This window comes from Vombatus ursinus, unplaced genomic scaffold, assembly GCF_900497805.2.
Source record: "Vombatus ursinus unplaced genomic scaffold, bare-nosed wombat genome assembly UNPS02014807.1, whole genome shotgun sequence".
In the NCBI taxonomy this organism is placed as follows: Eukaryota; Metazoa; Chordata; class Mammalia; order Diprotodontia; family Vombatidae; genus Vombatus; species Vombatus ursinus.
The window spans coordinates 41,632,242-41,655,598 of NW_020954585.1; the positions used below are offsets into that span (position 1 = coordinate 41,632,242).

General features: G+C 40.4%; 1 protein-coding gene across 1 annotated transcript in view; it reads left to right on the forward strand.

Moving 5' to 3' along the window:
* Positions 1–23,357, forward strand: part of PCSK5 (proprotein convertase subtilisin/kexin type 5) — a 608,686-nt gene that overhangs the window by 482,778 nt on the left and 102,551 nt on the right. The window contains 4 exon segments of the mRNA XM_027875021.1: positions 1,136–1,263; positions 10,167–10,303; positions 18,450–18,653; positions 20,528–20,596. Coding sequence (XP_027730822.1) covers positions 1,136–1,263; positions 10,167–10,303; positions 18,450–18,653; positions 20,528–20,596 — 538 coding nt within the window.

The window sequence follows — 23,357 nt, forward strand, 5'->3', positions numbered from 1 at the left end:
GAGAGAAAGAGAGAGGGGGAAAGGAAGACAGAGAGAGAGAGAGAGAGGGAGGTGATGGAGCTGAAGACTGAGAGCATGGTTTCTGAAGATTAGTTATGTCTTTATAAACTGCCCTTTGAAATAAGAAAAGGGACCACTTGATTCAGGCCACACCATTCATTGCATTTGGGGAAGAGCATAGATTTTAAGGAAGTGACAATAAGTATGGGATCCTTCTGTACCATAACTCTCCTCTCCTCTCTCTCTCCCTTAACCCCTCTTCCTCCCTTCTTCTCTCTCTCCCTCTCTGTCTCTCTGTCTCTCTCTTCTCCTCCTCTTCCTCCCTCCCTCCCTTTCTCACTCTTTTTCTCCCTCTCTCTCCTAACATACATCCTAACCTATACAAATACCCTAAAAACATTTTTAGGTACCTCAGTGTCAACCAACAACCTTGTGGTGGTTGTTGTTGTCGTCTTGCTTCTTTACCTCCAACTTCCTCTGTAGTAAGTGGGTAAGGCCACCAGAAATTGGCACAATTCTGGCTGCTTCTGTCCGAAGGCCTCATGTGTTATTGCTGTTGTTGTCTTAGCAAAAGATAAACTTTTTAAATTAAGTCGGGGATTCTCTGGCCATCTCAGCGTTGTTCCTCTTTCAGGGTGAGAGGTAGCACACATCTGCCAACTGGTGGCCTAGACTTGACTCCCTCTCCTAGCCAATCCACAGAGCTTCGTGTTCAGGGTGGGCATGCTCTGGGGTGGGTCCTGCTTGGCACTTTGCCTCATCCCAGATGACAGCTGAAGCCCCTTTGGGACAACAGATCTTCTCTTTTAGCAGGCAAATCAGTAGGAGGTCAAGGAAGGAGTCCTTTTGGGAAGTCCCTTTAGTCTTCCCTGACTTTTAAAATCTGTAACACATACGGACCAGATTCAAAAATATGTCATTGCCTCATAACTTTCTAAGGGTCCAACTCTGAAGGCCCCTGGGAGAGGAGAAGTTGTTGTTGTAAGGTCAGGATTTAAAATTGGCAGCTGGAGGAGGTCAGGGTCTCTCTAGAGTGTCTCCATTTTTTCTTTCTTATGCAAGCAATCACTGTGAAGTCTGGCTGCCCTCAGAATGACAAAGCAGTCATCTCATGCATGGCTATGTGGAGCTGAAGTAAACAACTGGCTTTTGTTCCCCAGGGGAATACATTGATGACCTGGGCCTCTGCCTACGCTGTGATGCCTCTTGTTTCACGTGCCGGGGTCCGACTCGAGAGAACTGCACTAGCTGCCCCATTACAAGGTAATAGTAACAATAAGAACTATCATTTATACAATACTTTGCAAAATGCTTTACATGAATCATCTTATTTTATCCTTACAACAATCCTTTGAGGTAGGTGGGTGATCTTAATTATCCCCATTATACAGATGAGGAAACTGAGATTGAGCTATGTCACGGGACTCACCCATTATGCGGCAGCAGCTATATTCTTCAACAGGTTGGCGTGGGGGAGATTCCCAAGGGAGAATGGAGTGTTAGCAATCCTTATCTATTAGCTTCACAGTGGTCAGAAAACAAAACGCACAACTTTTCCAATGATCAAACAGGCCATCTTGGCCAGACCCTATTAGCTTTTTAAGAAAATTCAATTCAACAAACATTTATTGAAAACATATTATTTGCAAGGCCTTTTACAGATTGAGGGAGTTGCAAAGATGGAAAAAAAGATACTAATATTCCCTTTCCTCAAGGACCTTACAGTCTGAAAAAGGGGATCCATGCACTGATGATCCCATGACATGACTTAATCAGTTTAGGGGCTCCCTACAGGTTGTAGCCCCTCCATTTCCTCTCAATGATTCTTGTGGATAAAACACTAGACTTAAAAACAGGAAGGCTTGCGTTCAAATTCTGCCTGTGGTACTCACTAGCTGTGGGATCCTGAAAGTCCCCTAGCCACTCTGGGCCTCAATTTCCCGAGATATAAAATGAGGTAGTTTAACTTAATGATATCGAAGGTCCTTTCTAACCCTAGCCCTATCATCTAAAATTCATAAATATTCATGAGGCATCCACCTGTCCCTCTAGAGGTCTAGCTCTCATGTTTAATATTTTGTAGCAATATCCCTGTATATCTGTTGGTTTTTTTTAAAATAAAACTTCATTAATATATTTTGTTTTTACATTTCCTGGGATTTCCCCAGTGCCCTTCCTTCTCTCTCTCTTAGAGAGCCATCCTATAAGGCCTTTTTTTTTTTTTTTTTTTTGTTGCTTTTAGGCAGTTGGAGTTAAGTGACTTGCCCAGGGTCACACAGCTAGTAAGTGTCAAGTGTTTGGTCTGAGGCCGGATTTGAACTCAGGTCCTTCTGACTCCAGGGCTGGTGCTCTACCCACTGCGCCACCTAGCTGCCCCAAGGCTTCTTTTAAAAAGAAAAATTCTCACTATATGAATACCCCATCTTCTGGTCTGTCATTGATGTCCTCGGCAATATCTTTTGCACCACTTTTCACAAGCAAGTCATCATTGATAATATGGTCTATCCTACTTAAGCCTATAAGGTACCTTTACACTGTCATAGGGGTTACTTATAATTTTGCTCTATGATTTCCAACTTTTTAGCAATGCACTGGAAAATTATGGATAATAAAGAGAAGGGCTTCTGTGGCAATGAGCAGATCGATTTCCTGCTGTTATATAGTTGTTATATGGCGGCATAGATTCCACTATAGTGGATATTGTGAGTCTCCTCCGGCCCTGGGATGGGGAACAATCACGAGACATTGGGAGGAAGATGCTTCACAGTCAGGCTCTTCAGCTTAAAGCTCTCATCCTGGACTCTCACTACCCTTTTTGCTGAGAGGAACTGAAGAGAGAAGAGGGAGGGGTGATTTGCACTGTCCATCCGAACTACAATTCCCAGGAGCCCATGCAGATACATACCAGAATCTTTCTCTCTCCACAAGGACATCAGTCTAAATACCCAGTTGCATCAGTAAGATCAATACACGATAGATTACAGTGGGGCAAAGGAAAGGTCTGGACAGAGAACTCTCAGAAAATTTGAGAAGGGGAAGAATCACTTTTTAACTGAGTTTAATTAAGAAAGGCTTAGTGGGAAAAGTTGCTCCTTATACGGGTCTTGAAAAAAAGGGAAGTACATAAACAAGCCAAGATGTAAAGGGAATATATTCTATGCATACATCAATGCATGGAGGCATGATGAGATTGGGGAAAAGCTAGTAGATCAGTGTGGCCAGAACATGAAGGGGAATTGTATGAAATAAGGGCAGAACAGTAGACTCATGTACTATTAGCATTTAGAACAATTCCTGAGACTTAGAGTCTCAGAGAGTTTTCTGGGACAGTGAGATTTTAAATGTCTTGTCCATTGTCACATAGACAAGATTCGTCAGAGACAAAGGTCTTCTTGACTCTGGGGCTGGCTCTGTATTCATTAAGCCGCATTATCTCTTATTTTCAAATCAGGAAATTGAGACCCGGAGAAACTGAATGACTTGACCAAGGTCACCCAACAAGTAAATCCACAAGATACTAAAAGAACAAGAAGAAAGTGTCCAGAGCAATGGGTGTATCCACCATAGCATAATTTTGGAAAGACATGGATGAGAATCACATAGCTTGAGATGCTATGGAACAATTGCCCCTATACCAATAGAAAAAGTCCTATAGGATTAGGTTTTCTGATGCCAAGTCATTCAGCATTCTTTCTGCTACGTTAGATTATAAGATCTCCCAGAGCAGGGACTCTCTTTTGCCTTTCTTTTTATCCCCAGGGTTTAGCACAGTGCCTAGCACATAGTAAGAGCTTAAAATAATTGTTGACTATTATGTGACTGTCTCCCTAGATTGGATCCAGGTTGTGAAGGGTCTTAACTGCCCTATTAGGGAGTTTTTATTTTATTCATTAGGCAATGGGGAACCACTGTCAGTTTTTAAGCAAGGGAATGCCACAGGAAGATCTGTGCCATAGAAAGATTATATTGGCACCTACATGGACAATGAGGCAGGAAGACCTATTATCAGACCTATTTAAAATGAACTAGGTGAGAACTGATATCATCTTTAACTAACAAGAGGTGAAGAGAGAGGTGGAGACGTAGGTGAGAGACTCCAGAGAGGCAGAACAGATGGTATAATTAATCAGATGTGAGGAAGAGAACAAAGTCAGAGATAGCTTGAAGGATTTGATCCTGGGTGGCTGAGAGGAAAGTGAGATCAACTATAGAAATAGGAAAGTTGGGAAGAGGGATGGGTTTTAGAGGGAGGAAAATGATATCTCCTGATGTTGGAATCCAGACTAGATCCAGAGATGATGTTTTGAAACCACTGACACCCCTTTTCTCTCCTTTAACTTGAAACACCTCTAGCATGTTATGGGAAGGACCATGGATCTAGAGTTAGAATGGGCTATATCTTATCCAAACCCTTTATTTTACAGATGGGGAAACTGAGGCTCAGAGAGTTTAAATGATTTGTGCAGGTTCACAGAGTTATTTTCAGAGGCAAGATTTGAATCCAGGTTTTCCTTATTCCATTGCAAGTACTCTGTCCACACTGAAACATGATGAAGTCCTTCCATTTTGATTCTCTGAATCTTTGAATTCTCTGATTCTTTGAATTCTTTGAATCTCTGAATTTTAAAGGGGATAATAGAAGTGAAATGACTACTTTAAATCTCTCCTTACTCTAGCAACAGAGTAGTCTTTTTATTTTGGAAGAAAACAAACAGGTACTCCTTTTGGTCATCAGAATAACTAAACCTCATGTTGGATGGAGGTGAAGATTCTGTTCTTTGTGAGGCCTTAGGTTTTCTCCTATTCTTATGGACTAACACTGCCCATGTTATGGGGTAACCTTGAATCCAGGAAGTTGCCTTACAATGAAAGGGGAAATGAACTCTGGCCTGTAACTTCTGCACCTTTCCCTTTGCCATTTCACTGGGTTAATTATGATTTCCTGCAAAACACTGAAATTAAAGCAAAAACCCCTTTAAAAGATATTAGTAGTCATCTCTGGGGCAGGGGGAAGAAAAGAAGAAAAAAAAGAAATTTACATGATAACTTTATTATATATTTAAATGAAATAACAAGTTGTACATAATAGATTTGCAGTTTCATGTGCAATCATTTTGAAAAATTATACTATAATATGGAAATGCTTGTTTTAGCCCATAAATTAAAAAATAAATAAAAAATTTTAAAAATTATATTGGAAACACAAAGGAGACAGCTTATTTATTGTATAGCATGCCTTGTCCTCTGAAGGTTTTTCAGATAATGAGGTAAATTTTGGATTAAGACCTAAAGATCAGAGTTGCAACTACGGAGCTATGAACCTGGGACAAGTACTACAAACTGTATGCAGTGAAAATGGCACAAAGTATGTCCTAAGGTGTGTCTGGTGAGAGGAAAGAGTTTATTTCACTTTACTATCTGGTGGTTTCATCTGTTAACTAATTAACCCTGCTGACTAGGTACTAAGCTCTGTTGTTTCTATGCTGTTGAAGTACTGACTGCAAGTTCCACCAGTACTCCCTAAACGTGGTACGCTAGAGCAAATCCCCATCACCCCTCCCTAGTTAAAGTTCTGCTAAAGATGGGCAACTAATTAAAAAGCATTCAAAAGCTACTTTTGCTCTTATTCCAATCCAAAAATATTTTGCTCCACTTCTGTGGACTTCTGGAACAGGAATTCTTTTTTCCTGGTTGTGATTCCATTAGAACATTTAAGTACCAAGAAATTACATTAAGGACTATTGTGAGTGGCTTTAATTAGGGAAAGTCAACAAAAGAAAACAAAAGATATAATAACTCCATCCTGAGATCATCTGTTCCAGCACATATCAAAAACACCACACAGTGGAACGTCACCCTAGGGGGTTCTGGTATATTTACCCCCAACACTAAGGACAGTGCCTCTACCCAGCTGTTTAAGGTCTTGGCTCTGACTTTCCCTCTGCACTGTGTGATCTCTATTAGACCTGAATGACTGGATGCAATTTGGTAATGAAAACGTCAAGAGGATCTGAAATTTGGTGGTGGTAAAGTTCTTAGCTTTCCTGATTTACAGTGAGGAAGCTTGGCCTGGAGCCATTGTGATCTGAGCAGGGAGGCTAGCTGTCCCACAGATGGCTTTAAAGAGAACATCCCTCAATCTCCTTGGAACCCAAAAGGAAACATCCATCCTCTTCTCAGGAAGATTTGTTGCTCTCCCTGTAAATAGAAACAACTGGAAATGTGACTCGTCCAACAGTTGCCAGACATTTTAATAGACACAGAGACAGACATTGAGACAGAGACAGACAGAGAGATATTGAGACAGAGACAGAGACATTGAGACAAAGAAACCAAGAGAGATAAAAACACAGAGAAACAGAGACAGAAAAAACAAGAGAGGCAAAAACAGAGACAGAGAGATAGCTACTAATTCAGACACTCTTTTTTTTCCTTTTTAGCAGAATTTTTTTTTTAACCTATTGCTGGACCACTTTTACTTTGCTCTTTTCATTCCAGTCTTCACATAAAGGCTGAGTTTTATTTTGCTATTTTGTTTCTCTCTCTCTCTCGCTCTCTCTCTCTCTCTCTCTCTCTCTCATTCTCTTCCCTGTGCTTTTTATTTTCTGCTAAAAACATGACATAGCTCTTCAGATTTAGGAAAAGATCAAGACCCATAGAAAAATAAGTAGTTCTTCTCTTCTACAAAAGTGGTTTGATTCCACTAGGGGTCCCGCCCTCGTCCATTTCAGGACAGCTCTAAGAGGCACCTTAAACTGAAGATACTCACAAATGACCCTGTCACAAGAGAGAGGCCCAAACTGGAGATAAATGATTTTTCAGATAAATTCTCTTTGGTGCCTCTAAAGGATAAAGTGATGATATGTTTTCTATGTTCCCTTTCCTCTCCCAACCTCCCCCAAGTGGATTTAGTAAGAAAGTGAGCACATTGGATGAATGTACATCCATTTTCCTTTTTTCATGTTAAATTCCGCTTCAGGTAGGCTTTTGATTTGAAAACCTTGAAAACTCTTATCTAGGTCTCCTGTCCCACCCCCTCCACCAACACCACATAATGAGGATATTTCATTTATTTTATTTTTTCTTTGAACCAAATCAAATCCTTCCTTGATAAATCTTCCCATGCTCAAAAACCATAGCTAATTTGGAACTGGGTTTTTCCTCATTGGCTTGAATTATCAGTCTGACCAATGAGGTCTTCCTCTTTGTAAGCCTAGTGGGGTTCATAAGATAATTTGCCTTTTTTTGGGCGTGGAGGCTAGGTGACGACATGGACAGCCAGATGTTTGTGAGTGTACCCCTGGCGGAGTCTACAAAGTCAGCAGTTGGGCTGAAGTATTGCTGGCTGTAATAAGGTCACTGTGTAGAAAGAGCCTGTGACTCAGTCCAAGCAGTGTTGAGTAGTCAAAAGTGGGGAGAGGGACAGAGGCTCACTGGTCCCACTATACAGTAGTGCAGAATAAAGGAATCAAAAGACCTGAATTCAAATCTTTGATCTACAAATTACGACCTATGGAATCTTGACATATTATTGACTTCCCTAAGTTTCTGAAAAGAAGAAGTTGGACCATTGGATCTCTATGGTTCCTTGTGCTATGACACCATGATCTATGATCTATGATGGCAGCAAGCCAGATTTGACCCTTGGCCCATAGTTTGTTGACCCTGATCTAGTTCAAATTCCTCATGTTATAGATGAGGACATTGAGGCCCAGAAGTGACACAACCCCAGGTCTTCTGATTCCAAGTCTGGGTCTCTTCAACTAGGATCATAGCACCATAGATTTAGACCTAGGGGGGTCTTTAGAGGTCATCAAGTTTAGCCTTTTTATTTTACAAATGAAGAGAATAAGGAATAAAAAAAATTTGGTAAATTTCTCGGGGTCTTTAGCTAGTAAGTATCTGAGGTGGAATCTGAACCCAGGTCTTTCTGAGTCCAAGTCAAATGATTAATCCATTATACCACACTGCCACTCACTACATCACATTTCCTCCCAGATATATGGATATAGAGTTGAATTTCAGCAAGCTGCCAATTTCTATTCTATATAATGTGATACAATTTTTAGATAAATAATGTTTGAGATATTCCTATAACCAAAGAGGACCATTTGAGAATGACAAGAAAAACTTCTCAGAAGTAATCCATAGGGAAAAAGAGATTGCATCTCTGTTGTTCCCTAAAAAAAGTATAAGACCTATGTCAGAGGTTCCTTTCTCACCCAAAGAACCCAAACACAATAGAGATATCTCTCAGTTCTCTGGATCTTTGCCTCTATCATGAGAGCTTCAGTATGTGACATTCCCTCAGGAGTAATCATCAGTTCCCTTTATAAGCACACAGGCTGACAAAGCTCAAAACATGAACAGTTTTATATGCAAGTAGTTTGAAACATATGGAATTTGCATAGTCCTTGGGACTTACAGTACTTCCCAGGGTAGCCTTATATCTTAGGGTTATTAGAGTACTTTTCCCACTTTGCTGCTCCTCTTCATGGCTTAATGGTCCACAGTGATGGAATGAATGAAAAATACTTCTCAAATACTCTGTTCCAAGCTGTGTTAAGCCATGGGGATAATAAGACAGTCCATGCCCTAAAGGAGTTCATATTCTGGTAGGAGGTGATAACATATAAGGGAATGGTGGCCAAGATGTTTTGGTTTGGGAAGTCATAGAGATGATGCGTGGAGTCATAGGTGAATCAATTGACACTCCCTTCTAGAAGCAATGGTATTGATTTTGTTACTGTTCAGATAGCAAGAGGTGAAGAGCAGAGAAGAGAAATAGGGAAATGGTAGTACTAGAGTGGCAACAGAATGGAGGGGGGCAGTCAAATGATTCATTTTTAGTAATTTTTCCTCCTGCTTCTCTAAGCTGACTTTGCTGGTTGCCCTCCCTTGTTGGTAGTTCCCTTCCTCTCCAGAAGAAGGCAGCCTTCTTGTTTCTTGCACTGTCCTTCATGGCTCCTTCTTCCTGCTCCTCAACTCTTGTATCCCCTCCAAGTTTCATCTTGTGCTCTCCATTGTTTGGTAGTTCCACTCTCCTCCAGCAGATGGTAATCATCTAGTTTCTTGTACTATCCTTCATAGCCCCCTCTTGCTCCTCAGTTCTCCTGCCCAACCCAGGTTCCATCTTGTGCCCTCCATTGTTTGGTACTTCTACTATCTTCCAGCAGATGGAGCTCATTGACTTCTACCACTCCACACTCCATTAGCAGCTCTTTTCTAGTTGAGGAGGCTCACCACTTTTTCCTGAAGACCAACTCTCTAACAGGAGCCCATAGTGGGCTTAGTGTCAGAGTATTTTTACAACTCAAGATGGCACACCTTGGCTCTTCTTAAGTTTATTTTAATGCATGGTCCCTACAATCCCAAAATCATAAGGAGGCCTGTGAATGTGGGGGGTGGGGAGGAAAGGGAGGAGTTATAGGAACCTCTCCCTTTTAGTATTGCACAAGCAAATGTCTATTTTCAATCCCTTGTGAGTTTATGATGACATATTACCACTTTGCCTTCTCTCTTTCCCAGGATCTGGGTTGTGCATTTCCTGCTCTCATCATTACTTCTCCCTGGGCCTCAGGGCTCTGGATAGCATTCCCACTTTCTCTTCAATTGTTCCTCTATCCCCATCTTCCCCCAAGGCAGCTATTGTTATCGTTCAGTCATTTCAGTTGTGTCTGCCTCTTCTTGACCCTATTTGGGGTTTTCTCAGCAAAGATGCTAGAGTGGCTTGCCATTTCCTTCTCCAACTCATTTTACAGATGAGGAAACTGAGGCCAACAGGGTTAAGTGACTTGTCCAGGGTCACACAGCTAGTGTCTGAGGATTTTAACTTAGATCTTCCTGACTCCAGGCCTGGCACTCTATCCACCGTGCCACCTAAGGCAGCTGAGCCACGTTAATCAAATTTCTCAGGGATGCTCTCTGAGAAATCTAGAAAAGAGGGAGAGGGGATGGTAAAAGGGTGTAAATGGGACAACAACTTAAAGTATAGGCTCCACTGATGATGGATCAGTGGTGCTGTCTTTGTGCGTAGAATCATGAAATGAAAAAGGACAGTGTGGAACAAGAATACATAAGTCTAGCATTGTTTTAGCACTCTGTTGTCGAAGAATTATTCCTTCATGAGTTCTGTAATTTTTGTGTTCTTCTTCCTGCTGCCCCAGGTTCTTCGACAATGGCCGCTGTGTCCTGACCTGTCCTTCAGGGAAATTTGAATTTCACAACCAATGCCTTCCATGTCATCACACTTGCCAAGAATGCCAAGGAAGTGAGCCCTTTAACTGTACCTCCTGTAGCACAGGTAAGGATAGCTGAGAGTTGCTCATTCTCTGTTGTTTCAAATCCTTCCCTCCACTGTTACTGCTCAGCTTTATTCAGAAGCATTGTCTCCTGTACTCAGGGGGTGAGCCTGGACAGCTACTCATCAGTGTTCTTCAACACTTAGGAGATGTGTTAATTAGTGAGTAGAGTGCTAGGCTAGGAGTCAGAAACGAATAAATGATGGAATAAAGGCCTTTCAACGTTGGACCCTGTGCTAAGTCCTGGAAATACAGATACATAAATAAGAGAGTCCCTGTCTTAAAAAATCTTATATTCGGATAGGGAGAGGTAACACGCATAGGGGAGCTACTAAAAAGTGTGAGTAGCTTAGTTCTTGGAATTTAAATCTATAAATGTTGCCTGATTTTAATTAAATCAAGTGTTTACTATGTATAGTATATTATCCTAAGAACTGAGGGATTTAAAACATTTAGATAAGACAAAATTCTTGCCCTCATGGAACTTACATTTGTGTCAATTAAAAGGTTCTAGAGATATAATTTCTAGGTAACTTAATCATTTTATTAATAATGGCAGCATTTTAATAAAAGGATGGTCATTTGGCCATTTCTCTTTTAGACCAAAAATAAGCCATGTGGTAGGCTCACAGTTTATATACCCTTCAAAGAGTAGGTGTTCCCCAGGGTGGGAATCTAACCTGATTGGTTAACAATTAATGAGAGAATGAATATTACAATGAAGGGCTGAGAGTGTCATAATGTCACCCTTAGACTGAGAGACTATCTCTATATCCAAAGTTGGGCAATTTAGACAAAAGTGTCAGTCTCCACCCAAACTTTAGAATGGAATTCACCTTAGACTAAAGATTCCTTGTAAAGTTGGGTGGGGTCTGATAGAGAAGGTGAACGCAACCTTCTGAGGCTGAGGTCTTGAAAATAGAAAAAGGGGGAACTCCGAATCTCCCCAAATCATTAGTTATTAATAGTCATTTCTCCCATACTCTAATAGGAAGATAGGGCATATACACAAAAAACTATAATATTAATAATATATAAGTGTATGAGAGAGGTACAAGTAACATATTTGAGGTCCCAAGGAGGAAAAGTCACCACTACTTGGGAGGATCACAGAAGGCTTCCTGGAGAAAGTGATATTTGAGTTGGGTTATAAAGAACCGTAAGAGGGGCAGCTAGGTGGCGCAGTGAATAGAACACAGGCCCTGGATTCAGGAGGACCTGAGTTCAAATCTGACCTCAGTCATATAATACTAGCTGTGTGACCCTGGGCAAGTCACTTAACCCCATTGCCTAGCCAAAAACAAAAACAAAAAAAAGAACAGTAAGAAGGGACAGGTAGGTGGTGCAGTGGGTAGAGCTCCAGCCTTGGAGTCAGGAAGACCTGAGCTCAAACCCAGCCTCAGACACTTGACATTTACTATTGTACGGCCATGGGCAAGTCACTTAACCCTGATTGTCTCATCAAAGAGAAAAAAAAAAAAGAACAGTAATATTTCAACAGTGGGCAATATGGGCATAAGGAAGAGTGAGAACAAAAACATGGCAGTGGTCAAGTCCGGGGTTTATACAAAAGATAGCAAATCATCTAATGTGGCAGAAGCATTGAGTAGGAAGATGAGAGGATATGAGAAGATGAGAAAGGAAGGGCAGCACTAGATTGTGGGGAGCCTTGGATGCCAGGCTTATGTTTTAGGCTTCAGGGAACACTGAAGGATCTTAACTGATACCATATTGCTTACCTTCTCAATGCGGGGAGGGAGGCAGGGAGGGAAAGAATTGGGAACTCAAAATTTTAAAAGAAAAAGAATGTTAAAAATAAATAAATAATAAATTGAAAAAAGAGAATGGATGGGTAGGTTAGGTCTCTCTGATTCACCAAGTGTCAAAACTGTATTAGGCACTCTGCAATCCTTTGGACACATAAAGGACTGTTATTTTTAAACCTCACCCTGGCCTTATCCCCAATTCATAACAAATTTAGAATAGCTTCACAAAAAGTGGCCTAGTTTTCCACATACTCTACCCCTAAACTAGTGAAAAGGCACAAAGAAACCTGCAAAAGATGTCTTCTGATGAAAAACTCCTTCCTTCCCTACACATGAACAGAAGGCCCTGGAGTAAGCTATGCAAGGACACCCTCAAGTCAACTATATAATTCATGATTTGAAAATAATGACAATAATTGGAAAAATTCAATTGAGCAGGAGGAAGGATTAGTTGCCATTGTGGTTCATAGATGGTGATTATTGACAATGTCCCCCATTTGGCAGCTTCATATTTTATCTAATTATTCTTGCTCACTAGGTACTAAACCTAGTTTTATTTCCATAGTTAAAAAAAGTACATGTTTTGAATGTTGGTGCCCTCCAAGTTTTGGTGTTCCGGGACAAAGTCCCAGCTTGCCTTACCCTAATTACGACTCTGTGAGTTGCCCTTGTTTGGCATCGCTTTTACACAAAGGTTGGGAGTGGGCCATGCTCTTCTAGACTATCTCTTTTGGGTCTCAACCTGAACCTTCCCCCTCCCCCGGCACTCAGCATCGATGGAGAAGCCACTTTCAAACAGCCTACAAACTTCACGGAACCAAGGAGGTGGAAGGGGGGCAGGGGGTGGTTTCACATGACTGCCTCCAAGAAGTTGCCAGAGAGAAAATGGAAAAGGTGTGGAGGGTTTGCTCCCCCTTCCATTATTGCCAAGTATGTCAGTAGCCCACAGGGGAACATCAGAGATGAAGAGGCATAAGTCAGGTGACATTTGAAAACAAGGTTTTCTCTCCTTCTGGGGAGAAGACACATACGCCGTAAGCTTGTTCAAGCTTCAACAAAAAATCTTTTTTGGCACTGTATGAAATAGAGGATGAAGGCTAAAAAAATGTTCCCCTTTGATTCGCTGAACAGAAAGACAAATTCAGCTAGTCACAAAGTAGGTAATATGTTATACTGTCCTGTTGCACTGCTTTTCAAATCTTATTTTCCTTACAGTAGGTTATTCACATTAGACAGTTGGAGATAGAAGCATGAAGCAGGTGAAGTTTATCCTTTGAGAGTCTTCAGCCTTTACTTCTGTGCCCTTTATCCTCTCTGTAGTTCCTTTCCTTGGTCCCTTTCCTTTGACGCCTGGTTTTAGCGATCTCATCAGTCTTTCCCTTAAACAAAACTAGTATCTGAATATGAATTTCCCGGCAGAGTTTTGCCTCTCGGGGGAACATGAATTATAAGCCTCTTCTCTGAGTCTGGAATGAAAGGCTTTGTCCTCAGAAACCACACTGAGTAGGCAGCTGCCTGCTCTGCCTACACCTAACGCCGGCCTTGACTCATTCCAGGGTTTTATGGTATTACATCAATTTCAGTCCCATGAGCTTGTGGCAAGGAATTCAAAGATTTAAAGCTGACATTTTAAACCTGTGGGCGATCCTAATTATCATCTGTAACCAAGTGTGCTTAGATCATCATAAATGGAACCAAGCCTTGACAGATGTCATAAATGAGCAGTGGTCTGTTGCAGACAACTAAAGAAAGCAGGACTAGGGCCCTTATCATTAAACCAAGGACTACATGTCTTCCTAGCCTTTCCAAATAGGCTGAATATTTTAAATGCCAACGCCCTTCCAATCCATTCCTTTTTCTTCTCTTTGGGAGAATCCCATGGGAAGATAACAGAAATGCTTTTGAATGAAGCTTCCCAAGTATATATTTGTACAATAGTTGTTCCTGGTCAAACAGAGCTTCATTTTAATTGATTGTGACCCTGATGGATAGAACGCTACACCTGGAGACAGGAGTAATGGAGTTCAAATCCTGTGTCTGGAACTTAATGGCTGTATGACCCTGGGCAAGGTAGCTAACTGATCTGAGGCTCAGTTTCCTTCTCTGTAAAAGAGGCATAATAATACCTGTCAGTCATACATGACAAAATTATTGAAAGGCTCAATTAAGATAATTACATAAAGTATTTTGCAAATTTTAAAGCACTATATAATGACAGTTATTAATAGTAATTAATGATGATCATAAGTAATAATAATTCAGAATGAAAATGGTAGCAATGGGCATTCATTCTAACCTATTTCTTGTTTGAAGTTATACTGTAGGAGTAATGATGAAAAGTCATCATACTATACAGTAACTTTATGTCTGACATGCAAAACCCTCGAGGTATGGGCCTCCTTTTATGGAAAATCAAAATTCATGTCAAACAAGGATATTTCTAGCAAAGTCCAGCAAGAGAATTAAATTTGAGGTGGATCACCTTCAATTAGCACCTGCATTCACCTGCATTCTTTTCCTTATAAATGGAAGGTAGACATGGATGGATGTGCTATTCTACTTTGGCGTTACATAAAGGAACCAGCCTCTAAGATGTTTGGTTTGATGACCTCCCCTTCAATGCTCAATTTAAATTACTTCCTTTGCCCAAAGAAAAGAGCCTGCTTACAGATTCAGAAGACCTGGGTTCTAATCCTGCCTCTGATATTGAGTAAATGATCTTGGGCCAGTCAATTTAAAATGGGGATAAATATACTTCTCCTGCCAACCTGACAGGATTTATGTGACATCTTGCTGTAAAGAAAAAAATCATAGGCATGTGGACAGAGGGTGCTGGGTGTGCCCAAACCATGAATCTATCAAAAAGTACTTATAAAGTGCCTACTATGTGCCAGGTATAATGTGTCAAAAACTTTTTGGTATTTTGTGTTTCATTTCTAAAGATCATTTTTTTAAAGTAAAGTGTATTTCATTATTTTAGTAAGTTTTAGTTTCTTTGATGACTTGAAATGACTTGATAGCTAAAATTAATTTTTTTATGATTGACATTAAATGTAATATCAAATGCAATAAATGTATTTTTAAATATTAAAATATTTTAAATGTTTTAAAATATCTTAAATTTAAAATATTAATTAGTAAAATTGATAGTATTAATTAATAATTTAAAATCTTATTTAATACATTCCCTAATGAAATGCACATTGCATGCCCATGACTTGAATATATAAACAATTCTGAATTTCAGTCTCCCATCTTACACTATCAGTGGTTCTCTTTGTATCCAACAGCAAACACTTATTAAGTACCTACTAAGTGCAAGAGTTGGAGATGGCAATGGCAAGCCACTCCCGTATCTTTGCCAAGAAAATCCCCAAAATGGGGTCACAAAGAGTCAGACACGACTGAAAAACAATTGAACGACAAATGTGCAAGAGTCTATATCAGTTTTTGGAGCTACAGGGTTAGAGACAATTGAGAGACCTAAAATCTTGGGTAATTCTGAAAGCTAATGATGTTGTCAGTGTGGGTGCCCTTTCCACTAAAGAGACTGTGTCCTCCCTGTGAGTTGGTCTTTGATGGTCAACATTAGTCAGCTGACTTGAAGATGTATTAGCACAACTTTTTATATTCGTGCACTGGCTTTCCGTTGCTATTGCTTGAAAGAAAATTAAAAGTATTCTTTTAACAGCACCAAGGTCATGACCTCTGCTGTAGTATCCTATTTGTGTAGAGATGCTTAGAGCACTGAACTTGGAGTCTAAAAGACGTGAGTTCAAGTCCTGACTCAGACACTTAGTTTCGTGACTCCAGGCAAGTGACTTAACCTCTCCCAGCCTCGGTTGTCTCATTTGAAAAATGGGAAGAGTACCTACTTTCAGAGCTGTCGTTAGGATCAAATGAGATGACATATGTAAAGCACTTTACAAACCCTAAACTACTATATAAATGTTGTTATTATTATTGTTGTTGTTGTTGCTGAAATCTGGTATTTCTCTGCAGGGGATTATGGCCTCTGCGTTAAAGGTTTATCAGTTTCACCAATTTCCTTTATTTAAGTTCTTTAATGCTGGATTTCTAGACATTAGATTAAGGCTTAAGATGCTTTTAAATTATCTTTGAAATATATCCTTAACCCATTTAAAAAATTTATTATGTACGATGAATTTGTAGTCCTGCCGTACTTCCTATATGTCTTCCTGGAAGTTATGTGATATTTTATAAAGCAATCTAGTCTAGGCTTTTTGTAATTTTTTTAATATGTGAGCTCATAAAGGGGAGATATTTCACACACATAGACACGCACACACACCCCTCATGGTGCGTGCGATCAGGCAAATTGGAAAATTAGCCAAGGTGCAAACGTGTACATGGGATTTTTCCCTCTTGCTGCCTACGTGGGTTTATGCACATAAATAAATCATCATTTTCCAATGACACTGTACAAAAGGAGGTGTGATACTGTGACTAAAGGACTGATCTTGGTTTCTGAAAGACTTGGTGTCAAATCCTGACTCTAACCCAGACTTACTGTATGACCCTGGGCCAAAAAACAGAAACAAACCTTTATCCTCTGTCCCCCATTTCATGGTACTCTGCCTCTGCCTTGCCGCATAAATTATTTTGTATATATTTTGCTTTTCAGAAGCAGCTTGACATAGTGAAAAGAGATAGCCTCAAAATCAAGAACTGAGTTCAAGTTCTGCCTGTAATACATTAGCTATGTGACCATGGGAAATCCATTCAATTTCTCCATGCCACATGAGCATCTCTCTGAGACCACAAATTACAGAACTGGTACTCAATAGGCACTGGTAAAGGGATATCCCTCAATGGAAATTGCCTGTAGAATGAAATCACAGGTCTGATCATAGGTGTAGGTAGATACACATATGCTAAGATACATACACAGCACATCCCGAAAGTTCTGGTGCCGTTTTAAGTTTTAAAAACTTCAGAAGTAGAAATCCTCCAAACTTGCAAAAAAAAATGTAATTTGAAAGTTTAATTTGTTAAATGGCTTTCATACTTAATTTTGCAAATTTTGCAAAGTTTTTAATTTTAGCAAGATGGGGCAACTTGTCATTATGCATTGCAATTTCTAGATGACCCGTTCTCAGACCTCTTTTGGACTGGTAGAGGTAGGTCCTCTGTTTGGTCACCTTGGTCACCTAATCAAACTCCATTCAACTTTTTCTAGAGGAGTCTCATCAAAACTGTCATTTGTGCATCAAAGCCTTATTTTTTGGATGAGCTTAAAGCTAGGATTACAAATACAATCCTTTCAGTCACTAAACAGCAGCTGATGAGAATCTTTACCAAGTTCAAAAATGGACTACAGCAAAATAGAGCATAAGGTGGTGTTTATGTTGAATTTTAATAAGAAACATGCTAATTTCAAATTTTTTAAAATAATCAACCTTTTAAATATTAGTGGGATTTTTTTTGTAATTTAGTAACATTTATTATACTTCAGGGATAGCCAGGTGGTACAGAGCACTGGGCTTGGAACCGGACAGACTCATCTTTGTGAGTTTAAATCTAGCCTCAGACACTTACTAGATGTGTGACCTTAGGCAAGTCACTTCACCCTGTTTGCCTCAGTTTCCTCATCTGTAAAATGAGCTGAGGAAGGAAATGGCAAATCACTTGAACATCTTTACCAAGAAAACCCCAAATGGGGTCATGAAGGGTAGGACACAACTCAACAACAGCAACAACATATGTGTTATTTCCTTCTAATAGAATGTAAGTTCCTTAAGGACAAGGACTACTTCAGTTTTCCTCATTGCCTGACCTGGCCCCTGGTAAATAGTAGATGCATATTAAATGCTTATTGTATGCTGAAATACAGCATTCTCTCCGCTGTGCCATACAGGATCTTTTGGATGAGAATTACTACTACTTCTACTACTATTACTACTGCTACAACTACTGCTACTATGACTACCTACTACTACTATTAGTAGTAGTAGTAGTAATAATAATAGCTGAGAGTAACAGAGTTGTTTTACATTTTGCACAGTACTTTGGATACATTAGCTCATTTATCCCCACAACAATCATGTAAAGTAGATACTACAAATATTATTCCATCCATTTCATAGAAGAGGAAAGCAAGGCCCGAGAAAATTAAATGATTCGCTCATAGTCACACAAATAATAAATGTTGGAGGTAGGACTAGAACCCGGATCTCATTGTTCTTTCCATTATGTGACACGTACAGGCTTAAAAATAATGAGATTCCTATTAAAGCAACTTTTATTTTTATGCTCTCCTGGGAGGTAAAGCATTTTTTTCTTTCTGATATGTTACAGAGGTTTTGTGACTATCCCCTCTCCCTCATCTTTGCCCTCTCTTCTCTTCTCCTCTCCTGCTCAGACAAGCATGGGAAGAAACGCTTCCTGTACCTGGGTGAGTGCCGGGAAGGCTGCCCTGCCGGGTACCACCATTCTGACCACACCTGCCTGCCCTGCCCTGAGAACTGTGAGCTCTGCACTAGCTCTTCATACTGCACTCGATGTCTGCAAGGATACTACATCTTACCTACAAACAACATCTGTCAGAAGTTAGAATGCAAAGAAGGTAAGCCAACTCCAGTGGGAGCTCCCCATCCTTGACCCAAGTACTGATACATCCGGTGACAGCACGCCCCACCACATTTTGCTTTCCTGTGTATAAAGTGGCAATGATGATTTCACTCCCCACCTTTTCTTCCAAATCTCTCCTCCCTCCTCCATGCAGATGCATCGCCTTCTCACTTACTAGGTATCAAGAGGCTTGGCTTTTGCCTAGAGAGAGATCAGCCATGGGCCCTGTCTATGGAGAGAAAGCACTTCATTCATTTGGCAAGCATTAATTGAGAGCTTACTATTTGCAGGGCACTGTATCAGGTGCTTGAAATACAAAAACAAAAAAATAAACACATGTCCTCAAAGAGCTTTTAAATAATGACAGCTCGCATTTAAACAATCACTTTAAAGTTTCTAAAACTCTTTACATATATTCTCACATTTGATATTTGCAATAGCTCTATGAGGTGGTTTCTATTATCCCCATTTTACAGATGAGAAAACGGAAGATCAGAGAGGTTAAGGGATTTACTCAAGGTCATAGAACTAGTAAAGGGCTAAGTCAGAATTTGAACCCAGCCCTTCCCAACACCAAATCCAATATGCTACCCATTAAACCATTCGGGACTCTACCTCCCTTTATGTTCTACCAATGTTCACAAAGCCCTCTGCATTACTCTAATGAGGTGCTAGTGTAGAACACACTTAGAAAAGTGGAGCTACCCTCATAAAAAAAGTGCTTCCCAGGGCCATAACTAGACATGTTGGCTTCCCAAGGTAAGCAGCAAAAAAGGCGGCATCAAATGAACATGCTAAGACAAGTTCCTTTGAGTGGGCGGAGAAGGAAGCACAAGGATACTCTTCACACCTTGAAACACAGAACTCCTTAAAAAGAGGGACTTCCATGAAGCCTGCTCAGGAGGTCACCATCTAGAGAGAAAGCAGGCTGGGGCAGGGCCTTGGAGGGGCTCTCCTGGGGGCTAGCCACCCAGGAGAAGTACATCATCTGGTGACTTTCTATTTTAACTAATGCTACACTCAGTACTGATCCTGGGCAAGTTACTTCACCCTGTTTGCCTCAGTTTCCTCATCTGTAAAATGAGCTGGAGAAAGAAACGGCAAACCACCCCAGTATCTCTGCCAAGAAAACCCCAAAATGGGGTCATGGAGAGTCAGACACAACTGAACAACAAAAACTCAGTACTATAAGAATGAAAAACGATTGAACAAACTCAATACTGTCAGTGCCCTATAAATTCCAGCTTCCCGTTGCCAGCCTCGGTCAACCCATCCTTATAATGGCTCTAGGGCTTCCCAACTTGTAGTTTATTCTGTGTCCTGGGAAAGTGGGACTCTGAGTCTTTTTTTTTCTTAATTTTTGAAGTGATTTATTTCCTTTGTACTAAGAATATCTTCGATTCAATGAATAACGACTAGGAGTTCTCCTGATGAAAAGCACTCTAGCAAGCAGAATAATTAAGGAAGTTATTTTTTCCCTATGTGTTTAAGGATTTAAAGCAAATGAAAAGGTTCTTGTTTGAAGGGATAGATAAAACTGTTCATTTCCATGCTGAGTTCTTTTGCATTCCCCAGTGGCATGTCTATTTTTTTAATAAGTCCACCAACTGGATTTTAAGTCCACTTGTCATGCATAAATCCAAACTTTTTTTCCCCCATTTCATTCAATCCAGCTGATCTAATCTACTAAATTAATATAAGGAAGTAAAAAGGGAGTAACATATACATCCTGGAAAGGGGTTATCAACTTCTTAATTACTTGGCTGATTGCTAAAAAAGAAATTACTTAACAATAGATTTTCCAAGCCATTAGTGTCCTTCCACTTGATTAAAAATGAGTTCAAAGCTCTCAATTCATCCACTGTCTAGGGGAAGTGAAAGATCCAGACTATGAAGACTGCATGCTTTGTGAAGAAGGATGCCTGGGCTGCACCTTGGGTATGGCATACTCTCATATCATGTGTGTGTGTGTGTGTGTGTGTGTGTGTGTGTGTGTGTGTTTTGGCTGGGCAATGGGGTTAAGTGACTTGCCCGAGGTCACACAGTTAGTAAGTGTCAAGTGTCTGAGGCTGGATTTGAACTCAGGTCCTCTTGACTCCAGGCCCAGTGCTCTATCCATTGCGCCACCTAGCTGCCCCATTCTCATACCATTTCACCTTCTTGGTCTGTGACTTGGCTCCGTATTTATCCTTTCCAGAGCTCAAGTGCGTTGTAGTATTACAGAGTTAGGGCCTAAGACAAGGTTAGCTATTCATAAGCTCATCTGTAGAGAGATCTCTGAATATTATTCAGTCCAGTGCCGTTCAACATACTCTTTTTAAGACCGATGATTTTTGTAGGTCCTAAGGAGAAAGGGGAAAAAATTAAACATGATCCTTTCTTTCAAAGGGCTTACGTTCTACTGGAGGAGGGGCAGTGCAGCAATACAGGGGGCCTACAAATAAGCATGGGGTTATTAACGCTAAGTGGTGCAGTGGATATAGTGCTGGCCCTGGAGTCAGGAGGACCTGAGTTCAAATGTGACCTCAGACACTTACTAGCTATGTGACCCTGGGCAAGTCACTTAACCCCGTTTGCCCCAGTTTCCTCATCTGTCAAATGAGCTGCAGAAGGAAATGGCAAACCACTCCAGTATCTTTGCCTGGAAAACCCCAAATGGAGTCAAGAAGAGTTGAAACATGACTGAAAAAATGACTGAACTGAGCAAATAAGCATATGCAAAATAATTTCAACAAGGAGAGAATACCAACAGCTGATGAGATCAGAAAAGGCCTTTAAGACCCCTTAAACTGTGCTTTGAGGTTAGCTTGGAATTTTACCCAAGGGAAGGGAGCTGGGACTCTTTTCCTGGGCCCTGGTCAGTCCCTCTCTTGGGTAATGCCAAGAAATAAATTTAACAACTGAAGAGGAAGAAGAAGGAATAACTGTGTTGCTGAGTTTGGACAGTAATGAATAAAGAAATGAACTCGGGCAAAGCAGCCCCAAATCACTTAGATTCATGAAGCCTACTTGGACTGGAAACAATATGAAAATGTCAAAGATAAAGCTCAAGGGGGAAGAGATTGGGGATTTTCCTTGATAAAACCTTCCCTGAGGCTCAGAGTCTTAGAAATCCTCAAATGCAGGCAGCACAATGATATCTGTAAAGTCTAAAACTCTATTATGGAAGGAGGAGTACCTGTTATGCCTCAAAAGAATTGTCAAATTCAAATTAACACTGTTTTTTGTTCTCTCTTCCTCTAGAGGGGAAAAAATGTACTTTTTAATACTCAACACAGTTCTGTAAATCAATAGGTTCAGAATGCAAAGCAAAGAGAAATTGCCATGTTAAGGTACCAGACCCTAATATCAATTTAGGCCAAGGCTGAACATCTCTGGTGTCTTGAATCTTGGACCCTTAAAATAAAAAAAAAAATCACCAGTGATGTTTTGGGGGGAGCTTTCAGCAAGACAATCAATGATTTTCCAGCTGGGGAGACACAGTCCTCAAATGATTTGGGAGGGGCATAGAAGATAGATACCTCTCTCACTATAACTCACAGGGAATGTGAATCACCTGGTGTGCAGTCTAGCTCTGGACTGAGTAAGAAGAAGCATGATACAGTCAATATACAGCATTGAACTTCAGTTCAGAAACACCTGGATTAATGTCTTGCTTCAGACGCTTACTAACTGTGTGACATTAGGCAAGTCACCCTATCTGTGCCTCAGTCTCCTTATTTGTAAAACAAGAGGGTTGGACTTGGTGGTTTCTAAGATTCCTTCCAGCTCTAAATCTATGATCCTATAATCCTGTTTATTGAACCTAATTTATAGGGTTGGGTTGGTTTTCAAAAATCATAAATTTTTTTTGGAGGCAATCGGGGTTAAGTGACTTGCCCAGGGTCACACAACTAGTAAGTGTCTGAGGCTGGATTTTTAACTCAGGTCCTCTTGACTCTAGGGCCCATGCTCTATCTACTGTGCCATCTAGCTGCCACCAGAAATCATATTTTAATTGCTTGTGGTTTGATAGAGGTACATCCCTCAAATACTTCCACTATGAAATGGTATAGACATACTTCTGAAAATTCCTGTAGAACAGATTTAATTTCTATTATCTATAGCTGCATCAATTTAGAGCCTGAAGGGATCTAAGAAATCATCTAGGACAACCCCTCTCATTTCCCAAGGCCTGAAAGGTTAAATCAAGTTAAATTAAGATCATATGGGCATGAAACGGTAGATCTCAGGCTAAAAACCAGGTTCCCTGGCTCCAAAGCCAGTGCGCTTTTCCATAGTCCCAAGCTGTCTTTCTTTTTTTTCATAAAGTATAATTCCAAAGCTTCAGGATGGCTATTAATGGAACACAAGCTCTGCAAGTTCTTTGCCATGCTGGAAAGGCTTCCAGGAGAATCCATGGCCTAGTAATAGATGGCTTCTGCTGTCTGAAATCCAACCTAGCTAAGTACAGAAAAGCACATCACTAGTATGGTGGCCAATGGGTGAGGAATTTTTTGCCCGTGGAAACCATGGGAGAAAATAAAATGCTTAATGACCCCTCAGTTCTGGCAACCCCTTGTTCTTTGACAGTAATGGTAGTAAAATGTCAGAAAAGACATGGAGAATCACATCAGTTTTAGAGAATCTATAAATATTAATTTAACATTTGGTATTCTGTATGTGATAAGCTAACCTTGTACAGTGAACAAGGGATGGA